Source organism: Puma concolor, chromosome E4 (genome assembly GCF_028749965.1).
Source record: "Puma concolor isolate L17-30 chromosome E4, mPumCon1.1.hap2, whole genome shotgun sequence".
NCBI lineage: Eukaryota > Metazoa > Chordata > Mammalia > Carnivora > Felidae > Puma > Puma concolor.
The window spans coordinates 298,215-320,755 of NC_141683.1; the positions used below are offsets into that span (position 1 = coordinate 298,215).

The 22,541-nt window shown below is 55.8% G+C and overlaps 2 protein-coding genes across 2 annotated transcripts in view; both read left to right on the forward strand.

The window, feature by feature from the left end:
* The window catches only part of INTS3 (integrator complex subunit 3), a 39,390-nt gene extending 30,683 nt beyond the window's left edge, over window positions 1-8,707 (forward strand). The window contains exons 19-30 of the mRNA XM_086694036.1: window positions 701-745; window positions 943-1,062; window positions 2,984-3,137; window positions 4,130-4,198; window positions 4,991-5,066; window positions 5,425-5,538; window positions 5,860-5,908; window positions 6,719-6,886; window positions 7,103-7,203; window positions 7,353-7,425; window positions 7,591-7,747; window positions 7,854-8,707. Coding sequence (XP_086550162.1) covers window positions 701-745; window positions 943-1,062; window positions 2,984-3,137; window positions 4,130-4,198; window positions 4,991-5,066; window positions 5,425-5,538; window positions 5,860-5,908; window positions 6,719-6,886; window positions 7,103-7,203; window positions 7,353-7,425; window positions 7,591-7,747; window positions 7,854-7,931 — 1,204 coding nt within the window. The 3' untranslated portion in view covers window positions 7,932-8,707. The remainder of the gene's footprint in view (window positions 1-700; window positions 746-942; window positions 1,063-2,983; window positions 3,138-4,129; window positions 4,199-4,990; window positions 5,067-5,424; window positions 5,539-5,859; window positions 5,909-6,718; window positions 6,887-7,102; window positions 7,204-7,352; window positions 7,426-7,590; window positions 7,748-7,853) is intronic.
* A 1,028-nt stretch (window positions 8,708-9,735) lies between these two features.
* SLC27A3 (solute carrier family 27 member 3) lies at window positions 9,736-14,045 on the forward strand. Its single transcript, XM_025915197.2, has 10 exons — window positions 9,736-10,385; window positions 10,637-10,846; window positions 11,154-11,312; window positions 11,851-11,975; window positions 12,174-12,368; window positions 12,473-12,563; window positions 12,685-12,883; window positions 13,085-13,182; window positions 13,305-13,435; window positions 13,727-14,045. Exons 1-10 carry the CDS (start codon window positions 9,827-9,829, stop codon window positions 13,901-13,903), a joined length of 1,944 nt encoding a protein of 647 aa, XP_025770982.2. The 5' UTR covers window positions 9,736-9,826; the 3' UTR covers window positions 13,904-14,045.
* Window positions 14,046-22,541: the final 8,496 nt, after the last annotated feature.

Below are 22,541 nucleotides of genomic sequence, written 5' to 3' on the forward strand. Positions count from 1 at the left end.
TGTTTTGTTTGTTTGTTTTTAAATTTTATCTTCAAGTAATCTCTACACCCCTGTGTGGGGCTCAAACTTAAAACCCCAAGCCCAAGAGTCATGTGCTCTCCCGACCAAGTCAGCCAAACGTCCCTCTCTTCACTTATTTTTAGTCTCAACGTGTGCCCGTTCACTTCAGGATTTCTTTTTGCCTGCTGAATGCAGAGCACGGGACCGTGGCCTCTAGCGCCTTTTCCTGGGTGCCCTGCTGCTGCTACTGAGCCCAGGGGCCCCAGCCCTTGCTGCTCTAGGTGGGATTGGACCCTTGCCTGGGTCTTCCCTGAAGGATAGGAATCTCTTTTTTTTTTTTTTTTTTTCCTTTCTTATGTTCATTTATATCCGAGAGAGAGCACAAACCAGGGAGGGGGCAGAGAGAGGGGGACAGCAGTGAGCCCAATGCAGGGCTTGAACCCACAAACTGTGAGATCACGACCTGAGCCAGAGTTGGACGTTTAGTCGCCTGAGCCACTCAGGTGCCCCAGAAATCACATTTTCAATGACAGTCACAACGCAGACTGTGGTGCTTGTTAGGAACCTGTTTTCTCTGTAGCAGTAGGAAGTTAACCTTTGGTCAGGACAGGAGCGGGCTGGCATCCAGCCTCCATAACATCTGCCTGCAGCCCACCTTCTCCACTCGCGTGGACCCTTAGATGTCACCCCCCTCCTGCAGGTCCCTGGAGGAGTCTGTGGGGAAGCCTCTCTACCTAATATTTAGGTAAGGACCCAGCCGTCGGGGGCACTGCCGTGCCGTCATCCCTCTTCACCAGGCATATGCCTCTGTCCTGGGGTAATGGGTCTCCCTTTCCAGAAGGAAGGGGTTTGCAGGGGGCACAGACACGCCTCTCCAGAAGCTCCACAGGAGAGTCTGCCCCACGTCAAGTTCTGTCCTTCCCTCCCGTCTGTCACGTCCAGGAACCTGTGCCAGATGCAGGAGGACAACAGCAGCTTCTCTCTGCTTCTGGACCTCCTGTCCGAGCTGTATCAGAAACAGCCCAAGATTGGCTATCACCTGCTGTACTACCTGAGGGCCAGGTGGGTAGGGGCCTCCCCGGGCACGCGGACTCCCCGCCGCAGCTGTCCTCACCAGGGCCTCCTGTGTGTTTGGGTGTTCTCTGATGACAGCTTTAAAGCACATCATTCCGTGGGTTTAAGTGTATTTGCAAAGTCGTACAAATTATTGCTACTGGTTACTTTAGAACATTTTCGTCACCCCCAAGACAAACGTGTGTCCCACTTAGCGGTTACCTTCCCGTTGTCCCTTTCGCCTCACCCCTGTTGATCACTGCTCTGCTCTTTGTCTTCATAGATTTACTTTTTCTGTGTATTTCTTATAAATGGAATCCTACAACGTGTGGTTTTTCGTGACTGGCTTTTTTCACTTAGTGTAACGTTTTGGAGGGTTATCCCCTTCGTAGCACGGATTGGTACTTCATTTCTGTTTGTGACCAAATACTGTTCCTCTGCATAGACACACCACGGTCTGTCCACTCACCTGTCGGTGGTCGTTGGTTTGTTTCTGCCTTTTTGTCTGTTGTGAATAGAGACGTTCTGAGCATTCACGGACACATTTTTACCTAGACATGTGTTTTCAGTTTCCCGGAGTACAAGAGTGGAACTGTGGGTCAAACGCCACCCCTAATTTTAAATTTGTGAGGAATTGCCTGACAGCAACCGGGTTCCAGTGTTTCACGTGCACCCCAATACTTGTTATTATCTGGCTTTTTGATGACAGCTGTCCTGATGGGTGTGAAGTGATGTCTTGTTGTGGTTCTGATTTGCATTTTCCTGATGGTTGATGATGCTGAGCATCTTTTTGTGTGCTTGTTATTAGCCATTTGCATATTTTTTTTGGAGAAATGTCTCTTCAGATCCTCTCCCATTTTTTTTAAATGTTTATTTATTTATTTATTTATTTATTATTAAACTTTTTTTTTTTTTTTCCCCAACGTTTATTTATTTTTGGGACAGAGAGAGACAGAGCATGAACGGGGGAGGGGCAGAGAGAGAGGGAGACACAGAATCGGAAACAGGCTCCAGGCTCTGAGCCATCCGCCCAGAGCCTGACGCGGGGCTCGAACTCACGGACCGCGAGATCGTGACCTGGCTGAAGTCGGACGCTTAACCGACTGCGCCACCCGGGCGCCCCTAATGTTTATTTTTGAGAGAGAGAGAGAGAGCGAGCAAGCATGAGTGGGGGAGGGGCAGAGAGAGAGGAAGAGAGACAGAGGATCCTAAGCAGACTGTGTGTGGAGAGCAGAGAGCTCGATATGGGGCCTGAACTCACAAACTGAGCCTCAGCCAAGTAGGATGCTTAACTGAGTGAGCCACCCGGGTGTCCCTTCCTCTCCTATTTTTTTAATTGAGTTATTCATCTGTTTATTGTTGATTTTTTAAAGAGTTTTTGTTTTTTGGGGGGTTTTTTTGTTTTTGTTTTTTAATGCTATGGATACGAGTCCCTTATGAAACATCTGGTTTGCAAATATGTTCTCATTCTGCAGGTTGTCTTTTCACTCCCTTGATGGCACCCGTTGAGACACAGAAGTTTTACGTGTTGTTGAGTCGTGTTTATTTTTTCTTCTGTCACTTGGGCTTGTGGTATCTTGCAGATTTACTCCTGTGTTTTCTTCCAAGACTGTGGTTTTCAGTTCTTATGTTCAGGCCTGTAACCTCTTCTCAATTGCTCGTATGTGATGTGAGGTGGGGGCCTGCCTGTGTTCCTGCCTTCATTGCTCAGCTTTCTGGCCTGATGTGAGCCCTGTCCTGTGTTCGACGGTCACCAGTTGGCAGCTTCACTGTGTGTGGTCAGCGCCCTGTCGGGAGCACTGAGGAAGGCAGGAGAGGGCCACGAGACAGACTTGCCCAGAGCATCAGGGGCAGCAGAGGGGTTCCGGGGCGGGGTGGGGGGGGCGACTGAGGGGATGGGCTGCTGGCTCAGGCCCAACTGGTCTTGCAGCAAAGCCGCTGCTGGGAAGATGAACCTGTATGAGTCCTTTGCCCAGGCCACCCAGCTGGGCGACCTGCACACCTGCCTGATGATGGACATGAAGGCCTGTCAGGAGGACGACGTGCGGCTGCTGTGCCACCTCACGCCCTCCATCTACACAGAGGTCAGTGTCTGCCGGGCTCCGGGCGCGGCTGCGCAGGGCAGGCTCACGACACCATGTGCCTCATTGCATACGACCCTGACCCTACTTCACCCACCCCTGCCGGCTCGATGGGCCCCCCTCTGTTAAAAGTTACAAAACGTCTCCTGTTCTGTGCCTTGTGGTGTGAGATGTGGTCTGGGCCTGTACACTTGGCTTCCCAGCTCCGGCCACACCCTCTGGACCCAGCACAGGTCCCCCAGCCGCAGCCACACTCACACACTACAGGCCCTCCTGCCATCTGATGGCTCACCCTCAGTTTCTCTCTAGTGGCTCCCAAAGACCACAGCCTTTGTGGTGGAGACTTGCGTTTCCTTGTTCACTCACTGTCTTCTCTAGGAACTGGGACATCGGAGGAGGTACCCTCTCTTCCTCCTCTGGGTGAAGTTCCCAGGCACAGGGACATCAGGAAACAGGGTGTGGGCGCAACAGGAGGAACTGTGATCTCCCCAGAAGCTGCAGGGGCGGAAGAAGGGGGCATGACCAGCACGCGGCAGTTTCCTCCTCTGCTGCCTCTCAAGAAGGGAAGCCTCCTGCCCCTCGTACACCCCAAACACACTCCGCACCTTCCCTTCTGTGCCTGAGGGCTAGCATAGAGCGGGTTTGTGTTTATTGCCAGACAGGAACGTTTATTTTGTCACCGCTGCAGCTCAGCACTCACCGTCACGTCCAGTCCTTTCAGGTTCTGGTTTCATCTCTAGATGGTTCCCCATTCCTTTCCTGACACACACACACACACACACAGACACAAAGAGAACAAATTTCAGTTCTTAAAGGGTTAGAGTCCTGGCTTCACAGCTGTTGGATCTTTGTTTAGGGACTCGTGTTACGACCCCACCATCCTGCTTAACCCTGCCATCCCCTGAGCATGCGGGAAGAGAGGGGGTGGATTATGAGGTACAAGCCCACAGGGGTACCCTGGACTCTTGCCCCAGCTTCTGTCTTTTTCTGTCCAGTTTCCAGATGAGACCTTGCGGAGCGGCGAGCTGCTGAACATGATCGTGGCTGTTATTGACTCTGCACAGGTGCACAAGGAGCTCTCATCGTGGGAAGCCAGCTGACGGGAGCCAAGGCCTTGGCTTGCACCTGTGTGCACTTCAGGCCAGGGGGGCTAGCAGGGAAGGGGACCCCCTGGGAGGCAGGCTGGGCTCATTCTCTGTATTATCTGGACACTCCAGTTCCACAAGGAAAGTGAGAAGGTGGTGTTTTTTGTTTGTTTGTTGGTTTGTTTCTTCGCTCTCAGCTGGCCTTCCCCTTGGCGCAGGGTGAAAATAATCAGGCCGTTGGCCTTCCACTGTGCACAGACCCCGGGAGACTGCAGCTTTGCTAATGCGTTCTCATACTGAGCTCGGGTCCATTTCTGCCCCTCGTCGCCACTCACTTGCCCCATTCAGGAGAGAAGAGCCCTTCTTTCTTTGCCTTTCTCCTAGCTACACTCTGTCCCACAGTTCTGCCTCCCAGCCCTTCCCTCCTCCCCAGGCACAGGCTGGGATGGGTCGGGGCCCAGGCCCAGACTCGAGCCAGGGAGACAAGTTGCCCTTCTCCCTCTGTTATCTGGGCGTGGAAACCACTTTAATGGTTGGTTTGTTTGTGTGTTTGGTTTTTAATGTTTTGCCTCCAAACAGGCCTATTGCTCTTTACCAGCCCCTTTATCCTTCAGATACCCCAGCATCCATCATTTCATCCCCAGCCCTTTAAACTAGGTTTTCATTTCCCCTGGTTTTTCCCTGTGTGAGGCCTCCTGCTTCTCCCTCCATACTAGCTTCCTGGCCTCTTTTAGAACCAATGGGTTTTGCCTTCTTCCTCCCCGTCCTTAGCTCCAGGAGCTGGTCTGCCATGTGATGATGGGGAACCTGGTTATGTTTCGAAAGGACTCAGTCCTCAATATTCTCAGTAAGTGAGCAGACCGCTTCAGACACCTGGGGGAGAGAGGCGTGGCAGCCCTGGGTATTTCCTAGTAACAGCGGAGCTGACTCTGGGGCTGTGGATGGGGTGGACCACCACTGTGCCCTGCTGTGTGGTCTTGGGCAGGGTCTCTGGATCTGTTTCTTGCTTAGGCTGTGGGAATACAGAAGCGATATGAAGTCTTTGAAAATAACACTTTGTGTGGAAAGGGAGAGTAACTGCATCGTCAGGGTCACTGTCCTCACCTGCGTACCAGCCCTGCTTGGGATGCTGGTAGTCTGTGGATTAGCCCCGTGTGTGTGTGCTAATGAGAGAGAGAACGCACCCCTTTCTCTGTCCCCTGCAGTCCAGAGCCTGGACTGGGAGACCTTTGAGCAGTACTGTGCCTGGCAGCTCTTCCTGGCCCACAACATCCCCCTGGAGACCATAATCCCCATCCTGCAGCACCTCAAATACAAAGGTGAGTAGGGTCTCGGGCAGGGAGAATTGGGGGAGGGACGGGGCAAGGCTGGGGCCCCACCGCTGCCCCTCCGGAAGGCGAAGTGCTGAAGGCCAGGCTCCCTGTCGGTCACCTCCGCTCTTCAGGGGTGTCCTGCAAGCTGGCCCACGCCATGCCAGGCAGGAGCCAGGGGCTCGGGAGCAGGGACGGGTTGTTCTACCCTGGAAGACCATCCTTGCTTCTTTGAGTGGCTGTGGATTGGGGGATGGGAGACGTGCTAGGATTCTCCCTGGAATTCTGCCGCCCTCTCAACAGCCTCTGCCCCCCACCCCCACCCCACAGAGCACCCAGAGGCCCTGTCTTGCCTGTTGCTTCAGCTCCGAAGAGAGAAGTGAGTTCTACTTGCGGGGACTCTAGCTCCCAGTCACAGTGTCCCAAAAGATAGCCCCCCTGCAAAGGGCTCCTGTCCTGCTCCTTCAGGAAGCCGGCCACACTTCTTCCTGTTGTGGACATCTGCTGTTCTGCCCTTCCCCCACAATGATTTACAACCAAGCAGCTCCCCTGGGATCTGGGCTTCCTCTCGACTTTGCACCCCTGCCCACCAGGAGCTGCCCTGGGAGGAGGGGGTGGGGTGGGGACCGGACATCCCTGTTTCCTGCTCCCCATCCCCCCCTCTCCTGAGGCCCCGTGGAGGAGGCCCCTCCACCCTCCAGTGCTGGCGCTTTCCCAGCAGCTGTGGGTCCGTTCCCTCCTATCTCTTGCCCACCTTCCACCTTCTCTGCTCTCTCCTGAGAGATTAGAGGTGGTACGGAATGTCCTTCAGGAAGTGGGCAGGTTGGGGGCTGTGGCTCGCCAGCCCCTCCCCAGCGCCTTCTCGGGCTGAATACCGTTCTGTCCTTTGGCTTCCCTGGCCCATTTCCTGACTGTTCTGGGCAAGGTCGGGGGGGGGGGGGGGGGACTCGGTGAGCCGCTTCCCCAGCACGTGCCAGCTACCACCACAGAATCCGCAGAATCATGTCTGTGTCCTGGCTCGGCAAAGCACGGAACCAGCATTCCTGGGCCCAGAGAGAAGAGGGAGAGGGCGTGAGAGCAGGAAGCTGCAGACTCGGGTGGGGTTTGAGGGCTGAGGTTTGGGGAATAAGTAGGCAGGAGAGAGCAGGGGTCCCTGAGCACCCCCCACCCACCCCTCTCGCGCACCCAGGCCCAGCGAGGAGATGGTGAAGATGGTGCTGAGTCGGCCGTGCCACCCCGACGACCAGTTCACCACCAGCATCCTGCGGCACTGGTGCATGAAGCATGATGAGCTGCTGGCCGAGCACATCAAGTCCCTGCTCATCAAGAACAACAGCCTCCCACGCAAGAGGCAGAGGTAGGACCCGGGCCTGCTGTCCGCCTGGCTAGGGGTGACACCTGGTGGCCTGGAGCTGCATGGTCCAGGATGGCCCCTTCCCCGCTTGGCCCAACGCCCGGTGGCTGGCCCCTGTTCTGCTCCAGCCTGCCCCTTAGGGGCTACCTCGGGGTGGCGGGGTGGAGAGGGTGTCCCACTCCCCTTGAGCTCAGACTCTGGCCGCGCCACTTCCCGCAGCCTGAGGAGCTCCAGCAGCAAGCTGGCCCAGCTGACCCTGGAGCAGATCCTGGAGCACTTAGACAACCTTCGTCTCAACCTGACCAACACCAAGCAGAACTGTATGCACCACAGACCCCCGAGCCTATCGTGCATGGCACTGCCCTGGCTCAGGCCGGCCCTCGAACGGGTGGGGGTGGGGGCCGGAGAGCCGAATGAGCTCCTGCCCCTCTCACTGCCCCTCCGTCCCCGCTCTCCCTCTTCCCTCCAGTTTTTAGCCAGACCCCGATTCTGCAGGCCCTGCAGCACGTGCAGGCAAGCTGTGATGAGGCCCACAAGATGAAGTAAGGCTGCTGGCACTTCTGGCCTCGGGAGGCGGTGGGAGGCCCGGGGGAGGAAGCCTGCTGGGGATGAAGATTCAGTGACCAGCAAGGGCAACAGGTCCGGGCAGGGGGCAGGAAAAGAGGCTGGGAGGAGTGTGCTTGAGGGCGCCTTCTTCTTTCCCTCAGGTTCAGCGATCTCTTCTCCCTGGCTGAGGAATACGAGGACTCGTCCACCAAGCCACCCAAGAGCCGGAGGAAAGCAGCTCTGTCCAGCCCCCGCAGCCGCAAGAACGCCACCCAGCCGCCCAACGCCGAGGAAGAGTCCGGCTCCAGCAGTGCCTCCGTGAGCACCCCCGCCACCGTGCACGGCAGCCACAGTGGGAGCAGGTGCGGTTGGGGCCAGCGGCTGCCCGGGCTAACGACACCCCCGCCCCTGAAATCTCTTTCAGGAGGAAGAAGACGCAAAACCGAAGCCCACCAAGCGGAAACGGAAAGGGTCCTCTGCAGTGGGGTCTGACAGTGACTGAGCCCTGTGTCTCCCATCCCAACCCTGGTCAGACTGCCCTCCTCCCCTTGGTGTTTCGGAGGTTAATAAGGGCCGGGGAGATGGTGGGGAGACGCTCTGTCCCCCAGCCCAAAGTTCACCTGGTGGGAAGGACGCGCTGCCCTCTCTGGCTCAGCCTTGAGAAGCCGCCGTGCAGCCCCAGCCCCTGCCCCCTTCCTCTCCAGGGGCCTCCGGCCCCATCGCACTGCTGCTCCCACCCACTCACATCCCGCTGAAGCCAGAGGCTTCAGGAAACCTGGCCCGTGCGGGTCTTCCACCCCTGCCCCTCCCCAGCCTCCCAAAGAGAAGAGAAATGGCAGATGGGGCTGCTGGCCAGAGAGGCCAGGTATGGGAATGAAGAAAGGTGTGTGGGTGCCCCTTCCCACGCTACCCATCAGGCCCTGGTTTGCCCTGAACACGCATTTCATAGTTGCCCTCTGTCCTCCTGCGTGCAGTGGGCATTTCGTCAGTGACATGGTCCGCCTGCCTGTTCTTAACGTGGGGCAGGTGCCGCAAGAGTTCAGGCAGGGACCAGAGAGGGAGGCCGCGGCCCCACCGGCCTAGAAGCTTGTGTTGACCTGATGTTGGCACCCCAGGCTGGGCCAGAGCCCTGGGACTCCCTAGAGGGAGCCATGTCCACAGAACTGTCAAATGGTCCTATTTCCTCGGCTCTGTCTGTTTTGTTTTGTTTTGTTTTGTTGGCAGAGATAATCGCGTTTTAAAAGTTTTTAAATGACAATAAAACAAGCCAGAACCTCATTTGTGCCTGAGTAGCTGCCCCCACTTACCCTGCGCACCTACAGGGAGTCCCTCTCCCTTGTGGCCCCTCAAGGGCCCCTCTTGCCTTCCTGCCCACCCCTTTGTCTGGAGCAAGAGAAGTTCTGGCTTCTACACCGCCCACCTGCCCATTCTCCCTGCTGACGTGGGCTGTGGGCCGGGCCCTGACCTGTCGGGGTACCATCTCCCTACCTGCTGAACTCTGCCCCTCCCTGCGCCTCTCTCCTCGGCCTAAGTATTTGTCCAGTTGAGGAGGTCTATGTGGTCACCAAGTACCGGAGGACTGCTTGGGGGTGAGGGGTGCCCCAACTCGGATTCTGAAGGATCGAAGTGCGCCTAGTGACCGCACTCACATCCCAGAGAGAAAGGACCCTCTTTGTTCCACGGCCTGGCCACTTGCCCATCCGTGTGTCCCCGCAGAAGAGAGCCCCCTTGGCTGGCCGGGAGGCTGACTGAGGAGGGAGGAGTGAAGTCTGGGTGGAGGACAGACCCCGCCTTCAAACTGGTCTGTTACGAATCCAGTCTCCCCTCCCTCAAAGCTAACTACTCCGGCCTCTCCACCCCCACCCCCACCCCCACCCCCATCCTTCCCGTTTCCTCCTCCCCAATTAAAACCTGGATGGAAAGCATTCACTGGCCCCAGTTACTGGCGCCCTTGCCCGAAGGGAGGGGCCTCCGCCGTCGCCCCTCCAGAGCGCGGGCCGTCCGGGCCCCCAGCCATCCCCTGGCGCCGCTGCTGGCGCCGGGGGAGGGCGCGGGTCAGGCCCGGAGGCCCGAGTTCCTCGGTGTGTCTGGGGAGACGCTGGGGTGGCCTCGGGCCGGGAAGCTCTGTGGGAGAAAACCCGGCCCCGGGAGGGTGTGGGTTCCCGGCCGTCGGGGAGCGAGCGCGGCGGTGGGGAGGGCGGGGAGCGCGGGGCCGCCCCCCACGCACCTCCTGGCCTCGGCTCCGCGCCCGTGGTGGGGGTGGGGGGGCGGGAGCGGGTGGGAAAGGGGCGTGTGCCTGCGCACGCGCGCTCCCGGGAAGGCGAGGTCTCCGCGCAAAAGCGAGCGGCCCCAGTTTTCGGGAGGGAGCGGCGGCGCCGAGCGGAGGACGAGGGCGCCATGGCCGGGCTCCTGCTGCTGCCGCCGCTGCTGCTGCTGCCGCCGCTGCTGCTGCTGCTGCGGACGCTGCACATCTGGCCGCGGCTGCGCTGGCTAGCGGCGGACTTGGCCTTCGCGGTGCGCGTCCTGCGCTGCAATCGGGCTCTCCGGGCGCGCGCCCTGGCCGCGGCCGCCGCCGACCCGAGGGGCCCCGAGGGGGGCTGCAGCCTGGCCTGGCGCCTCGCGCAGCTGGCCCGGCAGCGCCCCGCGCACGTCTTCCTCATTCACGGCGCGCGACGCTTTAGCTACGCGGAGGCCGAGCGTCAGAGCAACCGGGCTGCGCGCGCTTTCTTGCGCGCGCGGGGCTGGGACGCGGGGCCGGGCGGCGGCGCCGCGGCCCCTCTGACCCCCGGGGCCACCGTGGCGCTGCTGCTCCCCGCCTGCCCGGAGTTCCTGTGGCTCTGGTTCGGGCTGGCCAAGGCCGGCCTGCGCGCGGCCTTTGTGCCCGCCGCCCTGCGCCGGGGTCCCCTCCTGCACTGCCTCCGCAGCTGCGGCGCGCGCGCGCTGGTGCTGGCGCCAGGTGAGGCCGGAACCGCAGAAGGGGCCCAGCTGGCTCGCAGGGGCTTGGAAAGGGTGCTTGGGGATATGAGGCTTCGGCTTTGCGAAGCGACGGGGCTGCGTCTGCGGTTCCCAGAACGGTGACGGAAGATGCGCACCCTTCGCCCTCGCCCGGAGGAGTGAGGTGGTGGGGAGGGGCGAGGGCGGTGCAAGTGGGCTGCGGGGTGGGGAGGCATTCTGGGCCGCCGAGCTTTGCCTTCCCACCCCATCCAGAGCTCCTGGAGTCCCTGGAGCCTGACCTGCCGGCCCTGAGAGCCATGGGGCTCCATCTTTGGGCTGCAGGCCCCGAAACCCGTCTGGCCGGAATCAGCGATGTGCTGGCGGAGGCCTCAGCCGAAGCGGATGAGCCGGTGCCCGGGTACCTATCTGCCCCCCAGAGCGTAATGGACACGTGCCTGTACATCTTCACCTCCGGCACCACGGGTGAGCACGGGACACCAGACTCCCTTGCCAGAAACTAAGGCAGAGAAAGGCAAGACACTAGGAACAGGAACCGTGGCCTCAACTCCTAGGCCACTCCTCCACCCCCCTCCCCGGGCCCATCCCAAGATCCCAACCACGACTGTATTCGCTTCTGCCGCGCTTCGTCATTTCTCCACCTCCCTGAACTTCCCGCCATCTCCAGGACAGCTTGGCGTCAGCTTCAGCCTTGCCTCTTTACCCAGCAGGGGCTGAGGGAGGCGGGGCCTGGAGCTCAGACCCTTCCACCCATCTCCCCCATCACCCACAGGCCTCCCCAAGGCTGCACGGATCAGCCACCTGAAGATCTTGCAGTGCCAGGGTTTCTACCAGCTGTGCGGTGCCCACCAGGAGGATGTGATCTACCTTGCCCTCCCGCTCTACCACATGTCTGGCTCCCTACTGGGCATTGTGGGCTGCCTGGGCATTGGTCAGTCTCTCCCACTCCCACCTCGACCCTCCCCAAACTTCAGTCGTCCAGCAAACTTTTTTTCCCCTAGCAAACGTTTAAGTACCTACTGTGGTACGCTCACCTGGGGACGCTTCCAGACGAGGGAGGAGGCAGAGGTCTCCTCTCCAAGAGCTCCTGCTGCAATGGAGAAGCATCACCCGCACAACCTAGACACTGAGGAACTAGGGAGGCCTCCAGACTCCACGTAGGGGAAGGGGGGTGAAGGGCCGAGCATGTCAGCTCAGGGAGAAGCAAACGGAGAAGAAGGTTGGGACTTGGGGGCCTAGGCATACAGGATGCACCGTTTGGGGACGGGAAGTAGGGAGAGGGCATTAACCTCTCTGGGGCACCGGAGGGAAAGCAGGAAGCCACCTTGGGCTGCTGTTGACTGTCCCAGCAGGGCCTTCCCAGAAGGACACTGCAGTGAAGGCTGGTGTCCGGGAGGGAGGGGCTCAGGTCTCCCCCCACAGCCCTCAGTCTCACCTTCCTTCCTCCCTTCTCTCCCCACCTGTGGCAGGGGCCACAGTGGTGCTCAAGTCCAAGTTCTCAGCTGGCCAGTTCTGGGATGACTGCCAGCAGCACGGGGTGACGGTGTTCCAGTACATCGGGGAGCTGTGCCGATACCTTGTCAACCAGCCCCCGGTGCGTGGGCACATCCTGGGCAGAGCTGCCGCCACTGGGCAGGGAGATGGGCAGCTGGCAGGAGACACTGGGACGCCTGCCTGGGGGCTGGACGAGAACGGCAGGCAGGGTGGGGTGAGGGGCCTGGGATGCCGGGGCTTCCCTTTTGGGAGCTGACATCTTGCCGTTGAACCTTCTGCCCATCTCCCCTCATCTCAGAGCCAGGCGGAACGGGGGCATAAGGTCCGACTGGTGGTGGGCAGCGGGCTGCGCCCGGACACCTGGGAGCGTTTTGTGCGGCGCTTCGGGCCGCTGCAGGTGCTGGAGACGTATGGCCTAACGGAGGGCAATGTTGCCACTTTCAACTACACGGGCCAGCCAGGTGCCGTGGGGCGTGCTTCCTGGCTTTACAAGGTAAGGGGTGGGGGAGGAGCTGGAGACCCCGTGGAAGGTGGGGGCTGGCAGGGAGGGGCCCGTGCAACTGAAATGACCCAGTGCCGGGGTCTCCCTTCCCCCAGCATGTCTTCCCCTTCTCTTTGATTCGCTATGATGTCACCACAGGGGAGCCGGTTCGGGACACCCAGGGGCACTGTGTGGCCACATCTCCAGGTTGGTGCTCAGGTTGGGGGGGGGGTGCAGCCGGCAGAGGGTTGAAATTGGAGAGTGGGGCGAGGGGCCAGGAAGCTCTGGGCGAGGTGGACAGCTCCCCCTGACCCCAGCGGCTCTGCAGGTGAGCCTGGGCTGCTGGTGGCCCCAGTGAGCCAACAGTCCCCCTTCCTCGGCTATGCTGGGGGACCAGAGCTGGACCGCGGGAAGCTGCTGAAGGACGTCTTCCGGCCTGGAGATGTTTTCTTCAACACTGGGGACCTGCTGGTCTGCGATGACCAAGGCTTTCTTCGCTTCCGTGATCGTACTGGAGACACCTTCCGGTATCTGTCCAGGACACCCTGATTCCTATTCTGGACATTTGACCTCTGTGACCCAAACCCCCTTAAACCTAACTAACTCCCATCCAAACCCAGCCACTCATCCGAGCTCTCCTCTCAGACCTTGTTCCCTGTGACCATCTGGCGCCCTGACCGCGTCCTCCCCACACCCCCATAAGGCCCCGAATCTCTGCCCTCTTGCAGGTGGAAAGGGGAGAACGTGGCCACGACCGAGGTGGCGGAGGCCTTGGAGTCCCTGGATTTTGTTCAGGAGGTGAACGTCTACGGAGTTACCGTGCCAGGTGCCAAGACACGGGAGGTGGAGGGCAGCCGGCCTGCCACCCCGGACTGGTATTGGGCACAGGGAACATGCGGCCTGAGAGCGGCTCACCACAACAGCTGGCCTTTCCCCCGACACCACCAGGGCACGAAGGTAGGGCTGGGATGGCGGCCCTGGTTCTGCGTCCCCCCCACTCTCTGGACCTTGAGCAGCTCTACAGCCACGTTTCTGAGAACCTGCCGCCTTACGCCTGGCCTCGATTCCTAAGGCTCCAGGTAATCGAGTCCTCCTGCTCCCACCTCTCAGCCCCTGCACCCGCGGCGGCCAGCGGCTTCCAAACCCCGCGCGGGGGTCCTTGTGCAGCTCCGTCCCTGGCGGGAAAGAACAGCTCCTTCCTGGATGTGCTCTCTGTCCGTCATTCATGCCCCCCTCCGGGCTTGGCTCCTTCTCTGTGACCCCCTATCCCAAACCCTGACCTCATGCCTCCTTTCCCGGGACCTGCCCCTTGACGGAATTCAGGCAAAGTACCCCTTCCTTCCTTCAACCCCTTTTGACACCCCTTCCAGGAGTCTCTGGCCACCACAGAAACCTTCAAGCAGCAGAAGGTTCGGATGACAAAGGAGGGTTTTAACCCGAGCGCACTGTCTGACCCCCTCTACGTTCTGGACCGGGCTGGGGGTGCCTACCTGCCCCTCACACCTGCCCGGTACAGTGCCCTCCTGGCTGGGGACCTTCGCATCTGAGAGCCCTCCCCGCCAAGGTGTCTGAGGGAGCGGCTTTGTGGGGTGGGGGTGTGGCAGGTGCGCCAGGGATCCCCCGGGGTCTTTTTTATACCAGATTTGTAATCATTATTTTGTAATAAATGGGGCCAGGGCCAATCTCTGATCTGTGGCGTCCGTCTTCCCTGTCGGTGGAACCGCTTTTCGCTCCGACGTTTTCCCCTGGCACAGAGCCACGCACGTCTCTGCCCTGACTTCACACAGGCCCGAGCTCCATGTCTGGACCTGGGCCTTTTCCTCTCAGGTGACCCCATGTGATCCTTGTCCTCTGGGAGTCCCTGGCGGATGATGTCTACCTGTGCGGTGTGTCCCCTCCCAGCTTCACTCCCTGGGGGCCGTGGCGCAGCAGAGGTGGGCAGAGATAGAAACGCTGCCCCCCCGCGTCTCCACAGACACGGGTGCCGCTGGGCTGAACAGAGCCAACCAGGGAAAACAGGTTTGATTTTGCGGACGATGCCCTAGACACTTCTCTTAGTGAGGGGGAAAGGGTGGGGCCACTCGGCCCCCTAGTTCGGATGATTCTAACTTTATTAAATCCTAATCGAACGCTCCCAGAAGAAGCAGCCCAGGTTGGGGCCCCCTGGGTTCTGAGGAGCCTTGGAAGCCTTTCCTTGGAGCAGGGCTCAGAGCGCTCGTGCGCCTGTGGCAGCAAGAGCAATTGGGGAAAGGAGAGAGGCCCCCAAATGAAGCATCAGAAAAGCTCATCATCTAAAAGCTTGTGATGATGGAACTCTCACTTCCCCTAGAACTAAAGTCCCACCCGTCAGGGCCCCGGCTGGCTCGCTCAGTCGGTGGAGCGTACAACTCTTGATCTTGGGGCTGTGAGTTCAAGCCCCACACTGTGTGTAGAGTTTAATTTATTTTTTTTTAATTTTTTTGTTTATTTTTGAAAGGGGGGGCAGATAGAGAGGGAGACACAGAATCCAAAGCAGGCTCCAGGCTCCGAGCTGTGAGCACAGAGCCCGACACGGGGCTTGAACCCATGAACTGGGAGATCATGACCTGAGCCGAAGTTGGACGCTTAACCGACTGAGCCACTCAGGCGCCCCTGTAGAGTTTACTTTAAAAAAAATAAATAAAAAATAAACAAGGCCCCCTGTTTTGAGCTGTGGTCCTCGATGTTTCTGCTACTTTCCCTTGGATTATCTTTCCTGTTCCAACTCCTCTCCCCAACATGAGAGGTCAGGGGATGGGCCTCACCAACAACCTCAGCTAATTCCTGTTCCAAAGTATACACCTGGCCCCCACCCTCCACCAGCAAACCCAGTTCAGCATCACCAACAGACTGAGGTGCACACTCAGGTGTAGGTGACTTCTCAAACTGACCAATAGATGAGGGATTTAGCTCATTCAGCTCACCTGTAATTCAACCCAGAAAGAGTGCAAGTTGGGGGGGGGGGGAGGGAGTCGGCAGGTGTCTCTTGGCTGACAGGGGCCATGTCCTGCAGCTGCTCCCTTTAAGACCCTTAACCCAGCCCGTTTCCAGGACGATGAGCTGAGCAGCTGTCTCCTCCACCATGAACCCCACACATTTCCCGCCCCCCACGATCCGTTTCACTTGGCCTAAATCTGCATTGTCCAATATGGTGGCCACTAGCCACAGGTGTCTACTGAGTGCTTGAATGCCCCGAGTCTGAGATGTGCCGTAGGTGTAAAATACACACCAGGTTTCAAAGACTTAGCACTAAAAAAACCACATTTTTATTTTATTTTATATTACTTATACGTTGAAATAGTATTTTTTTGATGTATTGGGTTAAAGGAACTATATAAAAACCCACTTGTTTTACTTTTGTAAATGTGGCTACTAGCAAATTTTAAATTACGTACGAGCCACGCATTGCCAACGAACAGTAGCTGGCTGGCCTAAGTCCTGTCCCCACGCCTCACTCTGCAATCCCACAAATACCAAGTGTAACATGTCAGTGGGATCTGGGAGGTGCATGCCCTTCAGCCAAGGCACTTTAGCAAAGACAGCAGGAGGAGGCAGTTCTGTTCCCAGGCTCAGAGCAGGTGAACGGGGCTAGTCTTCGTCTTTAAGCCGCAGCCTCAGTACAAAGGTGATCACTGATAGCAGAAATTCACAGCTGCAAAAAGCCACGCTTTAGATCCAAAAGAGTTAAGTTTCCCACTTAGCACAATTAAAAATAAATCTCAAAAGAATTTGGTTTTCCTTTAAAAAAAAAAAAAAAACCATTAAAGTAAAATGGTTTTAACTTGCGCTGTGCGCCCAGGCGCTCGGGGTTCCGGCCGCGCGGCCCCACGAAGGCAGGCCCAGCACTGGCCAGGCGGCGGCAAACCGTGGTCCCTGGGGTTGTACAACCAGCGGGCTCAGTGTGGATTTTGCATTTATGTGATTGAAGAGATTAAATATTTCATGACGTGTGAAGACTACGTGGGATCCCGGGGTCCACGGAGACGAGGCGAGCCGTCGTGACAGACCGCGAGGCCCGCACGGCTTAAGATACCTACTCCTTGGGCCCTGGCACCTGCGTCCGCCGCGGGGCCCACCTGGCAGGAGGCCCACCAAGCGGCGCTGGCTTCGGGGCGCCGCTCCCGCGAAGGTCGGCGCCGAGCTCCCGGCCCACGGACGCCTCCCACCACCCCGTGGCCGGAAGCTCCGCTGACGCGGCCATTTCCGGACGCCGGCCCGCAGGTTCCCCGGGAGCCTCCGGCCTCGCGGCGCATGCGCGAACGGAGCTTGCCCGGCACGTGGGAGGAAGCTTCTGAGTGGGCGGGGCGAGTCGCTCGGCGCCTTTAGACGCTGAGAGGCGCCTGCGCACCAGGGGCTGCCTGCTCTCCCGGCGAAGCTGAAAGTGTGCCTGCAGTTTGTATTTTCGGCCTCTAGGGGGCAGAAGCGGGGAGAAATTTGTTTTAGATCTAAATTGTCTTTATTATCTGCCGCATTAAAAAAAAATTTTGGCTTTAATTCCAGTTAACATACAGTGAGTGTAATATTAGTTTCAGGTGTACAATACAGTGATTCACCACTTGCGGGCATCAGTCGGTGCTCAAGACAGGCACTCCTTCCTCCCCATCACCTGTTTCCCCCATCCCCCTACTCCTCTCCCCTCTGGTAACCAGCAGTTAACTCTATGAGGGAAAAATTTTAGTTAAGTTCATTAAGACATAAAAAGTTGAGTTAGGATATACCATTAAATTCACCTTTTTCAAGTGTAAAGTTCAGGGGGGGTTACTCTGTTCATAAATTTGAGCAGCCATAGCTGATAATTTAGATAATTAAGAAAATTTTCATCACCCCCCGAAAGAAATCCCATTAGCAATCTCTCTCCATTCCCCTCACCCCAGTCCCTGGCAGCCACTAAACTGCTTTCTGTGTCTCTGGATTGGCCTCTTCTGGACACTCACAATAATGCACTCACACAGTATGCGGCCTTTTGCATGTGGCTTCTTTCACTTAGCATCAAGTTTTCAAGCTTCATCCATGCTGTAACATGTATTGATACTTTATTGCTTTGTTAAAAAATGTTTATTTTTAAGAGAGAGAGAGAGAGAGAGAGCTGGAGCGGGGAGGGGCAGAGAGAGGCAGAGGATCCGAAGGGGGCTCCGGGCTGACAGCAGTGAGCCCGACACGGGGCTCGAACCCAAGAACCGTGGAACGATGACCTGAGCCAAAGCCAGACTCTTAACCACCTGAGCCACGCAGGCGTCCCTCATGACTACTTTTGAAATAATTTAATAATTTATTGTGGTAAAACTCATATAACATACAATGAACCGTTTTGAAGTAAACAATTCAGTGGCATTGAGTACAGTCACAGGGTTGTGCACCACTATCCCTGCTTCCAAAACACTTCGATCATTCCAAAGTGAAAGCCTTACATCTATTCAGCGGTTTCTATTACTACCTGCCCCTCAACCGTCTGCAACCACCAATCTGCATTCTGTCCCTATAGATTTATCTAGTCTGGATATTTCATTGAAATGGAATCATACAATATTTGACCTTTTGTGTACGGTGACTTTGATAGCATAAGGTTTTTGTGGTTCATGGCCATTGTGGTAGGTATCAGTACTTAATCCTTTTTTATGGCCAATTAACATTCAATTGGATGTATAATAGGCGATGCGTATTAAGAAGGGCACTTGCGATGAGCACCAGGTGTTGTATGTGTGATGAATCACTAAATCCTACACCTGGGTGGGGGGCACCTGACTGGCTCATTCAATAAAGCATGCTACTCTTGTTCTTGGCATTGTGAGCTTGAGCCCCGCGTTAGGGGCAGAGATCACAGATAGACAGATTGATAGACTGAAAAAAAATTCTACAACTTGAAACTAATATTACAGTGTACAGTTAACTAACTGAAATTTAAATAAAAACTTGGAAAGAAAAAAAAAAAACCTCCCAGTTTAAAAAGGAGCACCTGGGTGGCTCAGTTAAGTGACTGACTCTTGATTTCAGCTCAGGTTATGATCTGTTGGTTCATGAGATCGAGCTCGGAGTCAGGGTCTATGCTCACTGACAGCGTGGAACCTACTTGGGATTCTCTCTCTCTCTCTCTCTCTCTCTCTCTCTCTGCCCCCACCCCCACCCCCACTCACACTCATGCTCTCTCGCTCTGTCTCTCAAAATAAATAAACTTAAAAAATACACACACACACACACACAAATTTGTGTATCCATTCATCAGTTGATGGAATTTAGACAGCTTCCACTTTTAAGCTTTTCGAATAATACTACTATAAGCATTTGTGTACAAGTTTTTGAGCGCACTTATATTTTCAATTCTTTTGTGTGTATTTTGAATGGTATTTCTGGGTCTCATAGAAACTCTATGTTTAACTTTGTGAGGAACCCCCAAACTTTTCCACAGTAGCTGCACCATTTTACGTTCCCACCAGCAATGTACGAGCGTTCCAATTTTTCTCAATAACACTTATTACTTGTCTTTTGACTGTAACAATCCTAATAAGTGTGATGTGGTATCTTAGGGTTTGGGTTGCACATTCCCGATGGTCAATGTCGTCGAGCATCTTTTCACACACGTACGATTTGTATATTTTCTTTCAAGAAATGCCTCTTCAAAATCTTTCCTTATTTTATAATTGAGCTATTTCTCTTTTTATTGTTAAGTTGTGATTTGTTTTGGTACATGTTTTGGACTCAAGTTCCCTGTCAGATATATAGTTTGCAAATATTTTCTCTCATTCTGTGGATTGTTTTTTCACTTCCTTGATACTGTCCTTTAAAACACAAAGGTTTTAGGGGCGCCTGGGTGGCGCAGTCGGTTAAGCGTCCGACTTCAGCCAGGTCACGATCTCGCGGTCCGTGAGTTCGAGCCCCGCGTCGGGCTCTGGGCTGATGGCTCAGAGCCTGGAGCCTGTTTCCGATTCTGTGTCTCCCTCTCTCTCTGCCCCTCCCCCGTTCATGCTCTGTCTCTCTCTGTCCCAAAAATAAATAAACGTTAAAACACAAAGGTTTTAAACTTTGATGAAGTACAATGTATCTATTTTTTGTACGGAAATAATATTGCAAGAGTTCCTTTTTCCCTAAGGACAAATAAAGTTATGTTACGTTTCATGTGGTAGTGTACTTGTTCACAGTAGCTTTGGTGTTACTCTTTAGAAGTATTTTATGGCGTATTGTATAATAACACACACGCTAGGAGTCCCTGCTTCCAGAGCAAGAGGGGAAACATGTGAGTATAAAATAAGTGAAGAAAAAGTCTTGGAACATTACTGAAAGAGCCTAGAAGCAATGGACAATCTGACAGCTATGAGATCTGGTGCCCAGCTCCCTGTAGGAAAGGTTGATTCCAGGCTGGAGCAGGAAATACCCAGAACAGGCTTTGGGGCATCTTGTTCTGGAAAGCAGAGATGTCGGAGCATGGATAACAGCAAAAGAACACAGAGCTCCCACTGCCTAAAACAGGGCAATCTGAATGTCACAGAGATGCACGAACACACTCGAAACCCTGAATATACAAAATATCCAGAGTGACAGGCAACTGGGTGCGAGGATAAAGGGAGAGAAACACACTGGGTACAACTCCTTACTCTGAAAATTGGCAACTAACTAGGCATTTGTCCCTGTGTGAATTCCATTTCCTGAGTAAATCTTCCCTGTGTGAATTGTATCACAGGGTTACCAAATTGTCATAGTTGGTGAGGGAAAGGTCTTCTTTCAAAGAATTTCCAGTTAATAAATGAGAAAGGGGGGGCACCGGGGTGGCTCGGTGGATTGAGCATCGCACTCTTGAATTCAGCTCAGGTCATGACACCAGGGTCTTGGGATAGAAGCCCTCCCTGCCCTTCCTCCTCCTCCTCCTTCTTCTTCCTCCTTCCTCTTCTTCCTCCTTCTCCTCCTCTTCCTCCTTCCTCTTCCTCCTTCCTCCTCTTCCGCCTCCTCCTCCTTCCCTCTCTTCCTCCTTCCTCCTCCTTCCTCTTCCTCTTTCCTCCTCCTCCTTCCTCTTCCTTTCCTCCTCCTCCTCCTTCCTCCTCCTTCCTCCTCCTCCTCCTCTTCCATAAGCAAAGAGTCTGCTTAAGAACCTATCTCTCCCTCCCTGCCCCTCCCCCACGCATGCACACACTCTCTCCCACTCTCTCTCTAAAATAAAAATAAATCAATGAGGAAGGAATGATAGAACTGGAAAATCACCATTTTGCAACTCTCAACAAAGTAACAGGGCTGTTGCTGGGAATTTACAATGGGGGGATCAGGTTGTTACCTTGTTACCTTCTGAAGCCCCTAGTCACTGATAGAATCACTAGACGTGGGACCACCAGGCATGCAAACCTCCGGAAGAGCTGCAGCATGTCACATACAGCACCGCCTGTTCACTTTTCTTCCCTAAAAGTGGAGACTGAATCTAACTGAGCTTCCAGAGTCAACATTTGTAGAAGAATATAGTCAATGACACCGAAGAAATCAAACTGAGCCAGACTATGGCTAATTCTATTGGAAAACAAACGACTCAGTGATATACGGCAGGGGGTTTGGGGACACGGTGTGCTTTCGATTAGATCCTTACAGACTTAATAACTGGGGCGCCTGACTGGCTCTGTTGGTAGAGCATGGGACTCTTGATCTCAGGGTTGTGAGTTCAGCTCCACATTGGGGTAGAGTTTACTTAAAATAAAGTAAGATAATAAAGTAAGATAAAATAAAATAAAATAAAATAAAATAAAATAAAATAAAATAAAACAAAATAAAAAGAAATTATTACCTTTATTAGATATGACAGTAGGGTGCCTGCGTGACTCAGTCTGTTAAGCATCTGACTTCGGCTCAGGTCATGATCTCACGGTTCGTGAGTTCAAGCCCGCGTTGGGCTCTGTGCTGACAGCCTGAAGCCTAGAGCCTGCTTCAGGTTCTGTGTCTCCTTCTCTCTCTGCCCCTCCCCTACTCATGCTCTCTCTCTCTCTCTCAAAAAATAGATAAACATTAAAAAATTTTTCTTACAATTTGAAAATGCTTCAGCAAAGCAAAAAGGCAGAGGTGAGGTGTGCTGAGCAGGGGGACAGAGCCTGCGAAGCCCCAGTAAGTGGTGAGGCCCAGGGCGATGGGAGCCCCCCGGGGAGCCACGGGAATGGCCAGGACCGGGACCTGCAGACCCTCGGAAGGAATGCCCAGCGTTGGGACATCACCCCGAGGGCACCGGGAGCCTGGCACCTTCCGGGGCCTGTAGGAAGGAGGCTTGGCTGGGGCAGCGGCCCCGAGGCCCTGAGAAGGGAGGCGGTCCGGCCTGAGGAAGTTCTGGGCTTGGGTTTTCAAGGCTGCCGGGCTCAGCTTCCGCATTCCCCTGAACAAATGTGGACGGAGAGCTGGCCCTGTGCTCCGGGCTGTGGGCAAGGTCCCCGGCCTCATGGAACTCTCCCTCGGTGGCGAAGACACAAAAGCAAACCAGGCAGATGTGAAATGAAAGGCCATGCGTGACAATGTCAGAACACAACAGGCAGAAATCCTGTAGAGTCTTCCGGGCTGCTGTAACAAATTCCCACAAAGGTCGTGGTGTGAACATCACAACTGATTGTGTAGGATGGACGTCACACACAGGTCTCCTGGGCCAAACTCAAGGTGCTGACAGGACTGCGTCCCTTCGGGAGGCTCCAGAGGAGGATCTCTCCCTGGTCTTTTCCGGTTTCTAGAAGTCCCCGGGAGTCTCGGGCTCTCTGCGCCCTTCTTCAAAGCCACATCAGGTGGGGTCCTTCTGGCCTCACCTCACCCTGGCCTCCGTGTCCCGCTGCCCTCTGCCAGCCTCTTCCATGCCTCAGGACGCCGGCGCTCACATGGGGCCCGCCGGCAGCATCCAGGATAATCGTGTCACTTTTAGGTCAGGGATTCGTCACCGTCATTTCTTCTACAACCCGAATTCGCCCTTGCCGCGTCACCTAACGGATTCGTAGCTTCCCGGGATTAGGACACCGATCTCTTCAGGGCCTGGTACTGTTGCGGCCACAGATGGGGAGGCTGAGAAAGCAGGGCAGGCACAGGGCCCCGGGAGGGACAGAGGTCCGGCTGAGAGGAGAGACCTGAGGGAAGGGAGAGGAGGGACATCCCAGTGCCCTGCAGGGGCACCCGCGAGGGACCCACTCCAGGGAACTCGGCTCCGAAAAGCCCAGGGTTCAGGGCCGGGCC